Raw genomic sequence first — 19,053 nt, forward strand, 5'->3', positions numbered from 1 at the left:
ACCCCCCTGCCCTTGGCTCCGACTGACTGAATTCCAGTTCTCAGCAACAAACAATATATATCGACTTAACTAGGTTCTGACTGTGCGTGACAGACACACACATGCACACACTTCACAGCAGCTGCTGTCTGGAGAGCTGCAGCTCATTACCATGGCACCTGAGGCTTAAAGCAGAACTTGGGTTTTCCCTGTTTGAGAAGGAGGGTGAGATACGGCTCCTGCAACATCCAACCAGGCACATACAGCTACACTTTTGCATGACCAGGGTTTCACCGGAGTGTGTCATCTCCCTCCTTGCTCATTTAGTTCATTAAATAGTACAATGGCACACCACAAATCCAATTAAGTCTGAGGAGAAAACGCACATTCCCAGATGCAAAAAACAGGTCTTCTCCTGCATAAACAGCGCTAACTACTGAGTGGCCCATGACAGATGGATAAATAGCTGAGAGGAGATCGGGCAAACAAGCTCTTGAGAGGGGAGATAAGCAGATGGAATCTTCTTCCCACACAAAGAAAAGAGCTGGGAGAACTCAGGGAAATTGAGACGACAGAAGGTGAATGGACTTGTAATGAAACTCTCAAGTTTGATAACATAGTACATGACAAGTATCACTCTACAGAGATGCCTAGCAACACACAAAAAGAATTAAAGGCACAGGTGTGTGTGCCAGATTTGCAAAAATCACATCTGTTGGCATCTCTGCGGAGAGAGACTCTAGCAGAGCTGGAACGTTGCAAGAAATCCATTCTTCTGCTCACGACAAAGAAATTACAGCTACGATGATGTGAAGTGAAGATGTGCATATGGTCTCTGTGGAAGTGAGGTCACGGAAAAAACTGCTTGAACCGATGATGAGATAAAAGGGACGGTGCATGAACCTGCCAGATGTAGCCAAAACTAGAGCTCTACTTTGTCCACTGCAACCTTCCCTCCTCCCCCCTCTCTCTCTCTCTCTCTCCAATCCTCCCTCCCTCTCTCTCTCTCTCTCTCGCTCTCTTGTCTGTCTGTCTCACTCTCTCTCTCTCTCCACACACACTCAGACGCACACAAACAGAAACGAGGAGAAAGCCAGAGAGCAGAACTGCAGCGGCACGATGGGGATATTCTGCCTGCGTGGGCTCCGTCGCTGAGGCGTCCGGAGTTCAGCCACAGAGTGTGTGTGTGGTGTGTTTGCTCATGTGTGAGTGTGTGCGTGCATGTGTGAGTGGGTGAAAGCCCCTGCCGACGCCGTGCGGAGAAAAGGGAAGAAGGGGAACCAGAGGAGAGCGGGTGGAGAAGAGAAGGAAAAAGAGAGGGGGAGTGTTGACTCCGTCTGGGGCTCGGAGGAACCTCACGCCACTGGATCAGAGGACGCAGATGTGCAACAACTGCTCCAACTACTGCCGCTTGTGTTCCGACTGCGTGCCGCTGCCTACCCGTCCTGTTAACTTCTGCCATGGCATAGCCTCCTCTTCCAGCTTGCTTCTAACCCACTAAGGAAACGGGCATGCATGGGCACAACTGGGGATCTAAGCTATCACATCCTTAACATCAGTAATCCACAGTCTGAGGTGAGTTGCTCCCCTCTACTCTGGTCTTCTCCTCTATTTCACCTCTCAGTCTGCAACTGCAAAGGGGAGGGAAAGTCTATTCAAATAACCTCTGGAGAGGGAAATCCGAGAAATGTACTTGCTTAGTGGGACTCAGCCTGGGATAAGCTGTGAGGATTTTTTAAGTTTTTTTACTGAACATTTTCCCTTTTTAGTCAGATGACCAAATATCCAATATGTGTGGCTGATGAAGAGAGATAAATCTCAGATTGATTTTATGCCTAGTTGCCTCAGTCAGGGTGAAGTGGTTAAGGGAGATTCTAGGTTGTGGAATTTGCTGACTTTAACAGATGATGTAGCCACTTTCCAAAACTTTAAAGCCGAAAAATGTTGAAGCCTTTGGTAAATATAAGGGGGGGGTACTCTCTGCCACTGATAGTTGACAGCTATCAGATGAGGCAGGTCAGGTTTTTTGTTTCCAGGAGGATTCTGATGCAGATTTAACCTGACTGGATCAGCATACATAACTAAAACGGTGCTTGCGTACGAGGACTTGCATGATGCTGCATTTCCTCTCGGTTTTGCAGCTGAGTGAGCATTACATAAAACACTGATATCTAAACCCAAAGAAAAAAGAAGTGTAGAATTGTTGTATGAATCTGCTGTGCTGTGGATGGTAACAGGGCAGGTAGCTTTCAGCACAGGGAAAAAGGTAACGAGTGCTGGCCATCAGACAGTTAGCTGCATCAGATGAAGGACCTTAACTGAGGACTAATCTAGATTAATGGAGTGGGTGAAGCCACTGTCTTCTTACAGATTACTGGTGCATGGGTGTGTGTGTAGATGTGTCGGGGAGGGTGGGGTGAGGGTATGGGGAGTGGGCGCGAGACTGTGGGTTGCTTAAAAAAATCTTCACATCTCAACTGTCCTTCAGTTGCCACACAAAATGCACGTCAGCCCCACTCATCCCCACCAAGCTCCTGCTATCGCCGTCTCCCCTTCAACCACTACTCACATCAACACTCCGATACAATCTTCCCTATGCTCTATTTCACTTTCTGCAGACAGTGAGAAGAGGATGGAGAGAAACTAAATGAAGACAGATAGAAGGAGAAAGAGACATAAAACGAGGGAAAGAGAGATTATCCGTGAGAAACAACAGAATCAGGCAAGGGAGGATATTGAGATTTTCCTGTTTTTTAAGGGTGACACAAAAGTACATACTTCATTGGATTTTGTGTAAGACCTGCAATTTTACACAAAATTACAGGATAGCAATGGAAGAAAGATGTCACTCAGGAAAACAAGAAATGATCCCCTTCGTGTGCTGCTCCCTGCCTTCCTTTAACCTTCAAGCTGCCTCTGTGGGAGCTGGGCACGGCAGTCTAGTAGTAATGAATGTGATGGCCTAATGCTTCAAAGCTGATCTACATTTTTAGGAATCAGTGGTATCAGATTAAGCTTCACCCAGTAACACTCCAGAAAGAAGGAAGAAAACAAAAAAAAACTGCCACAAAAAAAGCAGTGTATGCATCCCATTCCTCTGCACAATGACTGCAAACGCAGAGAGGTACACAGAGATAGAAAGGCAGAACAAAGTTGCAACAAAGCCTTCACACGCAGAGATCTTGTTGCACACAGCTGAGTGAAGTGGCAGGGAAAAATGTTGGAGTTGGCCTGAAATAAAGACAAGTGCAAGTTTCTGAACGAGTGGTGAAGTGTGCATTCGCCTCCCATGGCCCTGCTCACTGGGAGGGATACTCATTCATCCAGAAAACAAATTACTCTCCTATAAAAGAATGACTGCATTTGGAACAAGCCAGATGTTACCTTTCATGTGCTAATAGGATTATTCATTAAGAGTCAGATTTTTTTTTTCTTTTTCCCGGGGAGCGCCATAACAACGCCATGCAGCTGAGGTGAATCGTGCCCGTCTGTTTTTGAAGAGGGGCTGATGTGTTTGTGTGTCTTTGTGTGAGGCTGACTTTGTACTTTTGTTGCATACAGGAGGAGACTTTGCACCTGATCTCACCTGGGTGTTGTTGCCAGTGTGCGCTGGTGTATGTGTGTGTGAAGTGTGTTTCCTGCTGCTTTGTGGTGAGGGCCCCACCAGCTGGGGCTCCAACAGGCCCAAAGGCAGACAACCAGAAGCTAGGGAGGTTTCATCTTTGTTGTAAAGGGAAAAAGTAAAATGTTACCCTTTATCGTGTGTACTTTCAACTGCTTTTTAGGGCTGCAGCTAACATTCTTTTACATATAAAGTTCCATTTTGTCTCAAATATGCTGCATGTATAGTACAAAAAATAACACATTTTCAAAGGCCAAGGTGATGCTTTGGTTTGATCAAAACCCCAAAATCCGAAAATTCTATTTTCAATGACATATAAGACAAAAATACTTCGGTTTGAGATGATAGAACAAGCAAATGTTTTGCAATTTAGTTGCTAATTATCAAAATTGTTGTCAATAGGTTCCAGCTCATCAACTCATCATTTCAGCACAATTTACTTGCAGTGTGATTTTCTTAGAAGCAAAATTGCAACTATTTCTTGACAGAAAACACTGAATTTGTTCCCTTTAAAGACTAAAATGTAAATGAAGTTTGATTGTATTTACAAGTAAGACTGCTCGGCATGCTCTGTGGGCACCAACAAAGGTCTTTGTATAACTTTCTTTGAAAAAAATCAGTAAATTAAATAACAGTTTTTAGATGTTATCACCATCTCTGATATTCCTGAGATCATGAGATTCAGTTGAGCTGACCAATAGATATATCTTACCAACAAGACAGGATGGCTTTTGGTGTCTTTCATCCTTGACCTCTAACAATTCTTATTCATGGCTCCTTCTCTGTGGCTGCATCTTCTGCTTTCATCTCTATTTCTATGTATTTTACTCACATTCAGTTCTGCACCTTTCAAGCATAGTAACAACTCATCTTTCTTTCTTTCTGCACCCGTTTATTCTCGTCTTTCCCTCTTCTTTTCAATCCTGGCATGTGGTTGCATGCATGTGTGTGCCTTTTTTATTTTTTTGTTTGCTGGGGATGACTGTGAGGAATGCAAAAGCAGCAGGGGAGTTCTCTAGTTACCCATCAGCTTTGAAACTTCAGTGTGTCTCGAAGGCAAAGAGAGGGAGAGACAGAAAGACACACAAAGAACGCAACAAAGAAGGAAGACAAAGACAAGATGTGAACAAAAAGGAATAAACAGAGAGGAGAGATATAATGTTCAGTAGAGAGACAGAGCAGAAAAAAGGAGAAAACAATCTCATACATTCTGATTAGAACAAGCAGCCTCTGCAGCATACATCCTTTACTACCTACAGTACAGACATGCTTCCTTAGAATCCATCAAGCTCCCAAGAAACCCACGTGGGCACGAGTGAATCACACGAAGCCAATTAAATACAATAAGTCAGGAAATAAAGAAAACAAGTACAATTCAGCAGGGACATAGTGAGTAAAAGAGAATAAGGAGGCTACACTGTCCGTAGGCTACAGTCCAAGGATATGAAAGTACCCAATAAACACAACAGTAGGCCGACGGGTTACAATGTTGGAACATGACAGTAATTTTTAGCACAAAACACAGTAGAGTGGGTTATGCACAACACATGCTACAAGGCCTAGGATTCTCAATGAGAAGCTGTATAAAGTCTTGTAACTGCAGTAATTCATGTATTGTGTCTCATGCACACATTTTTACTTTGGAATCAATGACTGGAAGAGATAAAAGTCTAGATAGAAAATATAGATGGAAAAGCATATGTACTGCACATATGGATTTTCAATCAAAGCCGCGCATATGCGAGAAATTTAGCATGGGAGGATATTCTGATTGCTGCGGATTAACGGCAAATCTGGATTCTTTCTGTGACATTTCATGGCCTCTGACATCAAAACACACAACGTTAATGGAAATATTAATTAGAATTAAACATGCAAACACCATCTGAGCAGTAATGTTTAACAACTATTGTGCATTATCGTTCTGTTTTTTCTTTAAGCCCAATAACTTTGAATCATCTGAGGTTTGTCAAACATTTAGGAAGACGTGGTTTTAATCCAAGCTATGTTAATCCGATGAGTGAATTTTCAATTATATCCGAACCAAACTCGATTGTAACCTAGACTGAAAAGTGACAGAGTGAAGTGTGTTTATTATTTTTTCATAATGTACTCTCAACAAAATATGTTACAGGTGTTATTTAGTCATTACTGCAATACAATCAGATGATTCTAAGAGAAATCTTTGAAATGATACAACAGATCACTAATCCATGATAGCTGAGCAACAATTACTTGAAAGACAATCCTTTAAAATCCTTCAATTTCCAGTGCTGTTCCACAGTATTAAGCTACCATTAACTGACAAAAGATTTGCTGCATTTGGTGCCGACCTAATGCACTATGCTGATGTTATCCCTCAACACTGACTGATACAGTCAATCCTTTAGCTATATATACCCTCACATCACACCCTGAGAGCATAGGTGCACCCAGGCCTGCTCACACTGGTACAGCACTGTCACAGACAGAAAATAAAAACCCAACAATAAACCCATACTGTTAAATGACCTTCCCAGCACACCTTTTTACTGTGCAATCACTGAGGTGGTAAGAGGCAGATTAAAGACTTTATAAAAACACCACTAAGGGCTGTGTAATTATGAGCAGAAGCTGACAGAGAAGAAAATAACAAGGCGGTAAACAAAACAAGGTAAAGCTAAATTACAGGAGAGTTTAGAACTTCTATGACTGGGCCGATGGCAGATTGAATGATTATTGGCATGGTCAATTATAGAGCCCAGATTGAGCATTTTTCGATTATTTGTGTTGGAATTTTTACTGATTCATGACAATAAATAAATTACAAAAGCCGCAGCTGTCTTTTACTATCAGCTGTCACTCTGTGATTTGGTGCTTTGTTCCACTAACTGCATCAACTCGTCATGAGTAACAGAATATCAACACTGAGGGATAAATGTTTGGAAACTGCTCTTTTCAGACAAACAAAGGGATGTCAGTGAGGCTTTGCGTTGGAGTTCCTGTTATTACTATCAGTGTCACGATCAGCGCACGTTTGTTAATCTGTGAATCTGTCTGTCCATGTGCAACACTACTTAAAAACAGAATAATGGATTAGGATGAAATTTTCAGGGAAGGTCAGAAGTGACACAAGGACCACCTCATTAGATTTTGGCAGTGATGCGGCTTGCAGTCTGGATCCACGGATTTGTTAAAGATTTCTGTATCATTGTGAGATAGCGTCATGGCATCACTGTAACTATGACTACAAGTGAACGCTACATTAGCTGCCTGCTGACGATCACGATAGTACTACAAATCCACCACTGCTGACTTACTGGGACTATCTTTCGGAAATTACACAACGACTGAGCAGCCTTGGCGGAGTACTGTGCTTTTCTTTTTCTAGATTTTGACACTACAGACTTCACCTTAAATGCAAATGTTTACCACGTCTAAATATTGTCTTGCCAGTTTCCTTGATTAATAAGAATCTGTGTCATTGTTGGCACTGAAATAACATACTGACTGGTAGTACTGTCCTTTGCTGTTTTCAAGCAGCAACTGAGAACACACCAAACTGTAGCAGTGAGAAAATATAGGGTTTATTCAACCTAGTTTTGTTTAACTTGAAAACCTAATACTGCCTATATATATTTAGGTGTGATTTTGTATTTAGTTGGACTTTATAAAGATTATATTTACTAAAGTATATTGTCCGAAGTATTGGCAAACAATACGCCCCAAAAACTACGACACTATTGAACATCTCACTCCCAAACCACGGGCATTTATTTAATAACATGTACTATAAAAGCATCCATATTTCTGGGACAGAAAATGTGGGAAGCTGTCTGTGGCAATGTGCTGATATTCAGCCACAAGAGCCTTAGTGAGGTCAGGCATTGATGTCGGGTGATAAAGCCTGGCTCACGAATGGAGTTCCAGTTCATCCCAAAGGTGCTGAATGGAGTTGAGGTCTGAGCTCTGTGCAAGATGAACAGACTTTCCCTAAACCATAGATGGAAGCACATTTTGTCTAAAATATCCCAGTATCATGTAGCATTAAGATTTCTCTCAATTGGAACTAAGAAGCTCACCACATAAGAAGCCCTGGAGCGAAAGTATGAAACCATACAGTCTATGAGTAAATAGCTCAGAGTTGTACTGCTTGTTCTGAGCTGCCAAAAAAATATTTTCACATTTTATGCTCAGTGTACGCTTTAGCTGTCTAAGTAATGTAACATAAAAAGGGGCCCAACAGAAACACACTGTTAAATGTTCAAACAAGATGTTTACATTGCTGTTGCTAATTGAAATGTATAGCCGTGTTTCCAGCACTTAATCAATTCACCAGTTCCGCGATGCATGCTATATTAATGAATTTTCCCTTCGGTGGAGCAGAAGCGATAAAACAAAATTAGTCAGCCTAGAAGTTAAGGCAAACATTCAATCCCCAGGCTGAATCAAGGCACTGAAAATTTCCACATTTTAAGATTTCATCCCAGCAACTAAAAGTTAAGTTAGGCAAATGCCACTCAAAAAACTGCTGAATCATACACGCTTTTAAAAAAAAATTGCAAGTCATGGGGATGTATTTGTGAATGTGTGGTGTTTCTCTCAAATAAGCATGTGGTCTGAGCATAAAGACCACTTCTGTTCAAGAACAATCATCTGCATTACCACAGCAGCTTGGACTGTGCATGCAGCACTTGAAAGCTTTAAATAATGGCTAAACGGACGACATTTTCCCAAGAATCAGACGTGCTCAACAGGCTCTTATCACAGCTAAACACAGCTGTGCCCCTAGAAATAACCCAAATAGTGACCTACAGTGCCAGAATGACAGCCATGTGAGCTGTGCAGCTAAAAACAAGGTCAGATGTCCATGTGTTTTGCCATGTGCATGTGACCCTGTGAGGTCTGTTTTTGGTCTGGGTAGAAAATAGCAGGTCAGTTCACTTCACTAACTTGCCCCTAAATCGAAAGAAGGGCCAGGGTCATCAGATAAAAAAGGGGCAGCTGTCACTGCCTTGCGTGCTGAATCATGCCGTTTATGAAACAGGCCAGAGGTGGTGTTTCAGCCAGAGGTGAGGTACGAGTGCTGCTACAGTCACCTCAGTCTGAACCCGATGGGCAACAAATCAGATATTGCAAAGCCAGGAAGACATCCTTCGGCATACAGAGTTGACATGTCAACAAGGATCAAATTTAAGTGAGGATATGATACAATACTATTAAAGTGTATGCATAGTGTAGCCTGTGTGTAGAGAAAACACTGTTGGTGCTACTACATTCATATCAAATGGTTCAGAACAGGCTGGCAACTAAAACCATAATCAGAAACATATATTGAATATGTTCAAATTTGGCCAAGTTAATAGCACAGAAGTATTCATTGACCTCATTTGGAGAGGGGATGTACGTTAACATTTTAATCTTTATTTCAAAATGTCATCCTGTGAACAAACACGGAGAGGACACTTACAGGAGAACGCAGCCATGCCAGTGGGTAGATAATAGTCTGGGAATAAATGAACATGGTCAGACGGGGGGGGGGGGGGGGGGGGGGGATCAGACCTCCCTTAGCTGAAAGGTTTCAAATGCAGGACAACTGGGGTAATAATTGGGAAATGAAGGTATTGGATTGTGTTATGTGCAGCCCGGATTATTCCCCTTTACATTCTTGTAAGTCTCTCTGCTTCTACAGCTCAATCAACATAATGGCAAAGGAGGTCAGGAGTCATTAAGTGATTTTACACATGCTATACAATGGAGAGCTTATGGCAGCAGTGCTCCTTTGTGTTTGCACTGATAACTGCACATGTACTTTAGAGAAAAAAAAAAAGAAAAAATTACCCTGACCTTTCTCTGTGTCTGCACTGATTATGACTGATATGGTTTTGAGAAATTGTAAATGTGTTGTGATTTGTCCACTTTTCACGGGCTGATACATGTTAGGTCTTACTCATACATCACAGGATGTCCCATAGAGAGGAAAATAAATCGATAGAGATTTTTTTCATTTGTAACATGCTATGGATGCACATTGAATAGTTACTATATAATGTGGTAATTCCTATACCATATCGGAAATGCTTATTCGTCCTAGCGCAGGGTCTTTGTGGTTTCCTAATGTGTTCTGTGCTGGGCTTTTTCCACAAACATTGCATTACACTGCACTCCCTGGTCATTTGGTTACATCAGTAATTACCTGCCCGTTGAGAACCAAACAAACATCTGTTAGCACAGCAGAAAGCTGCCATCTCTAACCTGTCTATAAGGGCATGCTGTGCTGCTCTCAGCTTCCAGTGACATTAATGGGTCATTTTTGACCAGTTTCAAGGGAGAAATGTCAGTCTGGAACTTTGCTGGTTTCATCTATCTTTAGTGGCTTTTACAACATCGGTTTCTGTCCTTGCTAACTGTTCAAATATGACAGGGCTATTTACAGATAAGAACCCTGATGTCCCTGAAATAACTGGCATCTGGCAAACAAAACAAGTCTGAAAGACAGGTATTATGTACCTTGCAAAGATGTCCACAGAAAAACCATTTCGATTTCTCACGCTTAGTGTGGAGAAGAGCTGCACTCCAACTTTGGAGAGGAGGAGGAGGGCGAGGTAGATTGCCACTGCATCTTTAGCTGAACAATGACTAAATGATAATTCCAACATGTAAAATTGCCATATTTACAGATGATAGTCTTTTATGCCACTAGACAAGACTATTACGTTAGATGTTAAATGAGATAGGTGGCTATGAGATCCAGTGTGCTGTAATGTAATAATACAGAACCAGAGTGATAGATGAAGGTGACAGAGAAGACAGGGAGAAAAAAAAAGTCCATTCTATAGGTCCCAGGTAAGTAAACAGACAGGTCTGAAATATGAAGTCATTCTTTGTTGACAAAGAGCAGTCATGGCAGATAAGCTGAGAGGGATAATTGTCTTATCGGATTCAGTATCTATATGAGCGCGTGGAGTGTTTGCTTATTGTAAATCAGCAGGCAGAGGGAGAATTATGTTTCTGTCAGAGCCTCAGAGGCACACTGCAGAGTCACGATGCCCATAACATACCTGCGGTACGAAGGAAACCTAATTCATTATCTCTGCTTGTTCCTACTTAGGGGGTTGTTGTAAAATCCTCTGTTTGTCTCTTTGCTGGTGTCATCCCATTTTTGCAGATTTTTCCTCTGTTTAGTTAGAAAATAAAGGATGAAAAGACACATCTGCTGGGAGGGGGTGCAAACATGCCCCCACGAAGGCCTCAAAATCCTTTTTTTTTAAATTAATTATTAACTGTGTGAAGGAAAACTTAGACAGTGAAGAATCACACTGAGCCTAATAGAGTACGGAAATGAACTGCAGACCTCAGACATCATCTACATAGTTAAGAGTATATTGCGATGGTTAACCGTGTGTGTGAGTCTGTGAGAGTATGACATGATTGTGTAATTGTAAGTGCATGGAAGGATAACCACAGCAAAAAGCTGCTAGACAAACATTTTAAAACAGGAGGAGGAAGCACTAATGAAAGATGCTCTAACTGGCGATGATGAAAGATTGAAAATCGTATTGAAACTGGAGACACTGGTTTCACAGAGAAGATTAAATGCATCGTGGACATTTGCTAGGGATTAGTCTTAGGGAATACTGACACCATAAATCTAAAAGTATTTCAGGAAAACAGCGAAGAACTGGCAAACAAAAAGAAATCTGGCAATAAAACAGAAATTAGAGGGTTTCTTTGAAGGAGGAATATGGTGCACATGCATACGGCAACTGACTTTCATGCCTCACCTTTAATCTCAAATGTAACGAAAGTTGATCAAATATCAAAGTCACATTATTCTGTCTTTTAAAATTTTATATTTGCTGTTTTTGGTATGCAGAAGAGTCTGATAAAAGCACTTTTTAATCATATTCTTTAAATAATTACACAGTTTCCTCCCTTCTCCCTAAGCTTAGCGAGCATGTGTGTTTTGTCGAGTGGAATGTAATAATCAGGAGAGGGTCTTTGTGCAAGGCACTCATTACTGATGATTAACACAGTGTCTTTCTCCATGCCTCTCAGGAAACATGGTGAGCAAGGAGGGTGGCAAATGCATGCTCACCAACTCAGAGTCTGACTCGGAGGCAGCTCCCTTGCCCTCCACCTCGCTGGCGCTGGAGGTGAAATATTCCCTGGAAGCCAGTCGGCAGGTGAGGAAGCGAAACAAGGCCTTGCAAGTGCGTTTCAAGGACATCTGCGAGGCACAGAACGAGCAAAGGGAGGCGGAGTTGCAGGCAGCCGGGAAAGGTGGCAAGCCAATGTCATACAAAGTGGCATACCGCAAGTACATGACTGTCCCTGCTCGCAGATCCATACCGAACGTCACAAGGAGCACAGGCGTCCAGACGTCCCCTGACCTGAAGAAACGCTATCAGACCTTTCCCTTTGAGCGCAAAAAAGGACACACCTTTAAACACATGGCGGCCGTGGAAACTTATAAAGGTCAGAATAATGGTTTTGTCATGGAGGTGAAGCAGTCCAAGGCAGCCGAGCGGGGTTTAGATGAGGAGGAGGAGGGAGCCTGTGGGGGGAGCGGAGTCCTGAGGACCAGGGCTCTGCTCCATACTAATGAGTGCATTGCCACAGTGGAGCAGCACACTGCACCTGATGGCCTGTGCTCTGACGCTCTGCTGCTCAGTTGCACTGCAGACACAGACTGCCTTGCAGATACACCGAGAGGAAGCGGAGCCGGAGCACAGGCAGAGTACCAGCTCTGCAGTATCCCATCCAAAGCCAGAACAGGATTACAACACAGGGAGGCCGACGCGGACCGCTCGGCCAAGAGGCAGCTTCTCAATCTGGAGGAGGGCTCGTCCCAAACCCTGCCGGACAGGGCCTCCAAGGTTACGGGCCCCATCGCCTGGAACTCCCTCACACAGGTGGAGTGCCTGGATAGTCCATCTGTGCGGAGCAAGCGGAAGAAAGGCCTGCAGCTCAACGGGCTGTCGAGTGAGACGCTACCAAGATCCAGCGGAGGCTGTACAACACAGGCACAGTGCCACACAGGACAGCTATCTGCCCGGCCTATACGGGGCATGGAGGAGCCGCTGTCACCCTGCATAGGTGGTGAGACAAATAGGGCACCGTCTGACCAAACACAGGAAACCTGTAAGCAAATAGTGCCTATGAATCAGGACGGGGATGTTAAAGCACAGCTCCAGGCCATGGAAAATCTCATCAGCTCCAGCCAAGAAACCATCAAGGTGCTGCTGGGGGTTATCCAGGAACTGGAGAAGGGAGAGGCCCACAGAGAAGGGTAAGACACCTCACTTGAAGCCTCTTGACAATACCAATCCCATGTCAATGCTCTGACTTACCCAAATTTAACCTTTGTACAGCAAATTCAATGGAATTCAATAGGACCAATTTCATGCAAAGTAACACAGGGTCAGAGATTGATGTGACAATAAAAATAGACTGAGTGACAAGCTCTAACTGAGCTCATGGTGAAAGTAAATCCAATAGCAACAATGGGGCAGAAAGCAGATCTATTTGATAAGTGATGCCTCTGTACTTACAATGGAATCAAATCTTTGTGACTAAAAAAAGAGAAGTCATGAATCTATAAATCATAACTGACAATGGTGTCTGGGATTCACTGGGTTAAGCCAACATCAGAGACACTGAACACATTCATGATTTAACATGAACAGGGAAACCCCCCTCTTGATGTGTCACATGACTTCTAGATTCGAGGGAAAGTCTTGTATGTGTCACAGCTGCTCAGCAGAGCCTTGACTGAACCACACAAAGAGTATCAAAAAGAGATCACAGCACACTGTAGCTGGATGATGTGGCTTTCACCTGGATGTGCCCTGCAGTGCTATTACAACGCAGTGCCCTTTGGTGATGATTTTCTTTTAGATACGGTGGAGCTGTTGCTGCAGAAAAGACATTTCCTTCTTACCCATTTGGCCCAAGCAATTCGATGACCTGTTGCATGAAACCAGCAGGAAACAGCAGAATGTTCTCGATATTACTGAACTTACTTAGAAAACAATAGCATGTCTGTCAAATCAGTATCAGTAATGTAGCCTGCATCAGCTAAGCGTTTTCTTTAGAATCAACAGGAACACCAATAGTCAAAATTTGACTCCATGAAATTGGGTTATGTGAATTGGATACTGAAGGCAATCTGTCAAGGATATCAAATGATGGAAAGACACTTTCAAGTTATTTTACGGCTTAAGCAAAAATACTAAACTGGACATCGACACACTTTGTTTATCTCGTAAGTCCAAGGTCTTTCGAAAAGCCTTGGCCTGTGAAAAAGCCATTTACTGTCCAATGGATACTGAATATAAACTAAAGGACTGCAGATAGCATCAAGTCTGCTGAAATAGAGGATTGTCTCTCCAAAGGGATGAGGCAAACAAAATGGCCAATTTGTTGAGTGAATTGCTGGGGCTCGGCAGCCAGATCCCTATCTGTTTTGACCTGCGCTGTGTTGAGGTGTGGAGCAAAAAATTCATGAAATCAACATATCTCGAACCTGTTGCAAATATACACAAACACGGCGAGCTCATAACGAATGAGCACACAACTGAAATTGCTTCAAAGTGTATGAAAACAACTCTCCGTGTCACTTTGACTGAATGAGATGGTTAAACTCCTATTCAATAGGCCTTGAGTAAGGAACAGATCTTATAGCAGTCTTGAGTTTACACGATCTAAAAAGGCAATTATCCTCCTCCAATCTCACACAAGCCAACCTTAAGCTCCTTATCACCAAACTCACAAACGTGTGCTGTGAGTGAAAAACTAAGCAGACACGTGGTGTAGCATGGGAAGCCTTCTTCAGGGTGTTTCCAAGCACATCTGGCTTATCAGACGGGTCTAAAGTGGCAGGTGGGAAGTAAAGAAAGAGGAAGGGAGGATGTGGAGGTGATGAGATACTTAAAAAAAAAAGAAAATTAGCTACAACTGTTTAATGGCACCATCTGTTCACATACAGAAGGAAACAAACATTGTGTTTCCATTCATTAATTACAAATACCTATATTTAGTTCAAGTCAGTGAGCTGTATAAGCCCCCTGTAATCCATCCAAGGCCAAGTGAACCGTTATTTGTCTGTACGAGCACAATTATCTTTGTCTTGTACATATTTTCAGTTTTCAAGCTCTAAAGTTTTGGCAACCAAGAAAATATTCTTACATCACTTTATTCCCACATTCCCACTTTATTAGCTTCATATTCCCCCTCATAAATGTCACTGACACATCAAGTATGAGTTGCCATTGGCTATAGGTGAATTGTGAGTGCTAATACATCAGATTTGTTACTGCCTATGTTGTGTCATCATTTTTTTATGGAAGTGGTATGCATGCATCACTATACATGCCACTCAGATGTAAATTGAAATTTTATGGCTAATGCGCTGAGACCAAGAAAAGACACAGTCCCTCATCACAGAAAACACGTTTAAGAGAAACAATGACGTGTAACATGACTTTGGTATACTTAATAACAAATATATTCCATTGACAAGACCAAAAAGCCACTTCAACTACAAACTGGTTGTAGTACTGATTCTAGAGTATGATTCTAAGAATGTCTACTTTTATTTCTCCAATATTCTTCTGTGTGGCTTCAGGAGAAAGACAGTGAGTGTATGGCATGACAAAAGAAAGAGAAAGTGAAGGAGAAGAAGAATACAAAGTGGAAGGAACAACTGGTCCCTGAAGTAACTGTAAATTCCCATTTCAAACTTTTAATGATACCCTCACTGATCCTAAACATAGAAACCAGTAGGCTCAGTTGAATTTTTTATATCGAAAAAAAAAAACTGCTGTGCAACTCAAAGCTGTGGCAAATTCAGAATGCTTCATTGATGTAACTGAAAACAAATCACCACACCACAGATTCTAAATGCTTAATTTATCTAAAACTGAGCCAAAGCAGAACGATGAACTAATTTAAATTAATTGAATCTGAATTTTAGAGTCTGTATGAATGTTTCTAACTGAAATGCTCCACTGTATTTGGGAATAGACTGTGTATAAATACGCATGAGGTGTGACGTCACCTATTGGTTTGATGCCCAGAGTTGCAGCTCATGGTCAACATGATCCTTTCTTTGTTGGGACAAGGACATTCTGAATAATTGTAATCAAGAACAAACATCACATTTACGAAAATACGGCGTGACAGCATCCTCTGTGGATCTTGTTAGTGCAACACTTAAAGCACAGACTAGAATTCCATTGTCTGGAGAAAAAAAAAAAAAATCACTGTCTATTCTTTGAACAGAAGCTCCAAAAATCTGTCTGCTGCTCTCCCCAGCGAGTTCAGGAGCAGAGGAGGGCAGCAGGCAGCAAGCAACAGGAGAGCCAGCCGTCAATCAAGACTGCCCATCAGAGGCTGCACGGAAAATATCAAAGTCTTCTATAAGTCTTCAAATCTAGGAGTGGTGAGAACGATGCAAAAATTTGCAAAAAGATCACCAAGATAACTATTAGAAGGCTCACATTTCGTGATTGAGATCAGAATGAATCATAAAAAAAGTACTTAGATTTTCTAGAGTGGGATTTAAGTGGAGTCAGCATTAGAAGAAAAAAAATATATTCCTCTTTGGTACTGATGATTCAATTGGGACAGTTTTATACCCAACCAAGAATTTTTAAGTGACATCATCAGTCACTGTCTAAATGAATGGGACAGACATTACGGATTCAAAACAACTTCTTCTACTTGGCAATTCCACAAAAGCAGAGAAAGTTAAAGTTGATAGCTAAAAAATGAAACAAAACTGGTGAAGTTATTCCAGTTTATATAAGCAGCTCTTACCAAGCTGCTAGAAAAAGGGTTGCAGCACACTGATATGACCCCACACACTTTATAAGCACACACACAAACAGATATACATCCCTGAAGTACAGACTTGCCCAGAGGATACAGCACACCACTGTGAAGGGTGCGTTGCAGTTCAAGAGTGCATCATTGGTTGCGTCCTACAGTACAAAGCCTGGAAATAATGCTGTATCATCACACAGTGTTGGCAGACCAGACCCAATTAATCACACTCATGGGAACTTGTTGGTAGCCTGTCTATTCGCAATGTGTATGTGTGCATGTTTTTAATGCCTCTGGGCTTCCAACCACTCACTGACCTTTGGAAGAGCTCACCTAGAAGCACAAAAGGGGGGAGGCTGTATAAATACTTTTGGCTTCACTCTCCCCAGGGAGGCTTGCTGAAATGAGCTCTGCTCTCTTATTTTCTCTTATCAACTCAGTATGAGACAGGGGGGCGGGGAGGGACAAGAGATTGATGGAGGGAGAGAGAGACCTGGACAGAGTGAGGGTGAGAGAAAGAAAGAATAGAGGGGAGATGTTCAAAGGACACAGTCCAGCTGCCCGTGCAACATATCGGCTGCTTATTGATCGGCTCATCTGGTATAAAGTGAACATGCCTGTGACCTTGCCCGCTGTGCTGAACTCTCAACCTATCTCCAATGACCAGTGCATTAATTACAAGTAATCCAGACTTCTTCCACCAACGCATTGCATCCTCTTCTTGGACTCTGTCACTTCACTTTGCTACAACGTTAAACAGCAATATTGAGATCAACACCTCTAATATACCTGTCAGAATATACAGCACAGAAAGCAGCCCAGTTGATAAGGAGGAAAAATTTATGATGGCGGTTTAATTTTTATTGGTGCTGCACCGTATGGGCAGCGTGACAAGAGTACTAGTGAGAGCTGAAAAATGTCTCTGCTATAGCAAGACACGAAAGACAGGAATTAAATGTGAAAGCTAGCACATTAACCTTAGCGAGGAGAAGAATTCAATGACTTCTACTGGGCTCATTCACAAACCCTGACTGTCTGTCTGTTCTGACTTACCTCTACTGGGATCTAGACACATTTCTGGCTAAACCCCAATACAATGGAACTTAAACTTGTAATTCAACAGCAAAAATCCCAGTCCCTTCCAGAAATAGTGTCCCGATGACTTTGGATAATCCAGACCTCACTGTGAACAGTTTTTCTCTTTTTAGTTGTCAGATTTTACAGAGTAGCAACGATTTTCTCCACTATACTACTGTTTCTGATAAGATACCTGCTGTTCAATATTAAGATGAAGGTGAACGTTCAGCTTTATAACTTGCTTACACATCCTGTATGATGCCTTTTTACATGTGAGGAGACATGTCATGAGCAAAACAAGCAGTCAATGTCACCGATTCCTTCTTGTGTGCCAATGACCGTCTCAAAAAGACAGATTCATACCTCTGGGGTTTCAAATCTGAGGAAACAACCCTGTCAGTGTGCAGGCTGGGATTTTGCATATTATTGTTATTCTCCAGAATCAAATTCCAATTCAAACACGTATGACTGAATTCCTCCAATACTACAACTTGATACTGTGTAGGGAAGAGTAGTTTTACAGTGCCTGAGCAGAGTTGTAGGGAAGCTGATAGCTCAAGCTTCAGCGATTGGCACATTCTAAAGGAAGCAACAGCACAGAGTTACATCTAAGGCATTGTAAGACAGGAAGGGATTATTTTCATGGAGAAACATATATATATATATATATATATATGAAGCTGATATAAAACTGAACTGATATGGATTGTAATCTATGTTATAATGGGGTGAGAGCAGAAAAACAAACATATCTCCCAACCTGGGCAAATACAACCTACACAATCTCCACATATGTGCATAAAGCGTGTTTTTAGTTGGTGAACTGATCTTTGTTGTGCTAATGGCAGTTCCACAGATTTCATGCTTGGTGATTGTTCACGCATTGGTGAACAAAAGAGCTAATAAACAAATGTTTTTGGCAGCTGCTGATGATGGACAACATCTATGTGAACAGCAGCTACATCAAGTGTGACGTGTACTACCAGGCAGCTTTCTTTTGATGCAGCAGTGTAATCACCATAAAACACAACCAACAAAAGACTGATTTCTTGTGCATGTCTTTGGTAAAATTACTTCAAAGTGCCTCTATTGTAATATGCTATTAATTACAAGAAGAGACACTTACTGTCAATCAATACTGCATGAAAGTTTCCGCATGCTAATCCAATAAGAAAGCCATTAAGCCTTTGAAGCATGTAACCATTTGTTTCATTCAGGGCCATCACTTGGTTTGTAGCTGCCCCTTGAGACACAGCAATCCATTTGAGGATTTGGTTTGTGACAGTGTTTTATGTCACAGACACATAAGGACACACAGGATAAAATATATTAGTATATTGATTAGCTTGAATGTCAATAGGATGATCAATATCACGATGAAACTGAGACAGGCTGGCTATGATATGAAGCCAATTGGCTGCTACTAAACAAAATAGTAAAATGTTATCTGCCTTGAAGACCCAAACAGTTTTCAGTTTTTTCCCGGTAATAACTCACACTGTACGCTTTACAACATTATCCCGCACAAAATGGATTAATCAATGGAGGGATTTCACTGGTGTGAGTAA

At 42.0% G+C, this 19,053-nt stretch overlaps 2 protein-coding genes across 5 annotated transcripts in view; one reads left to right on the top strand and one right to left on the bottom strand.

Moving 5' to 3' along the window:
- dock1 (dedicator of cytokinesis 1) overlaps window positions 1-19,053 on the bottom strand; it is a 195,380-nt gene that overhangs the window by 72,828 nt on the left and 103,499 nt on the right. The gene's annotated exons all lie outside the window — the stretch shown is intronic.
- The window catches only part of insyn2a (inhibitory synaptic factor 2A), a 34,106-nt gene continuing 16,020 nt past the window's right edge, over window positions 968-19,053 (top strand). The window contains exons 1-2 of the mRNA XM_022194180.2: window positions 968-1,554; window positions 11,639-12,872. Coding sequence (XP_022049872.1) covers window positions 11,644-12,872 — 1,229 coding nt within the window. The 5' untranslated portion in view covers window positions 968-1,554; window positions 11,639-11,643. The remainder of the gene's footprint in view (window positions 1,555-11,638; window positions 12,873-19,053) is intronic.

This window comes from Acanthochromis polyacanthus, chromosome 19 (assembly GCF_021347895.1).
Source record: "Acanthochromis polyacanthus isolate Apoly-LR-REF ecotype Palm Island chromosome 19, KAUST_Apoly_ChrSc, whole genome shotgun sequence".
In the NCBI taxonomy this organism is placed as follows: domain Eukaryota; kingdom Metazoa; phylum Chordata; class Actinopteri; family Pomacentridae; genus Acanthochromis; species Acanthochromis polyacanthus.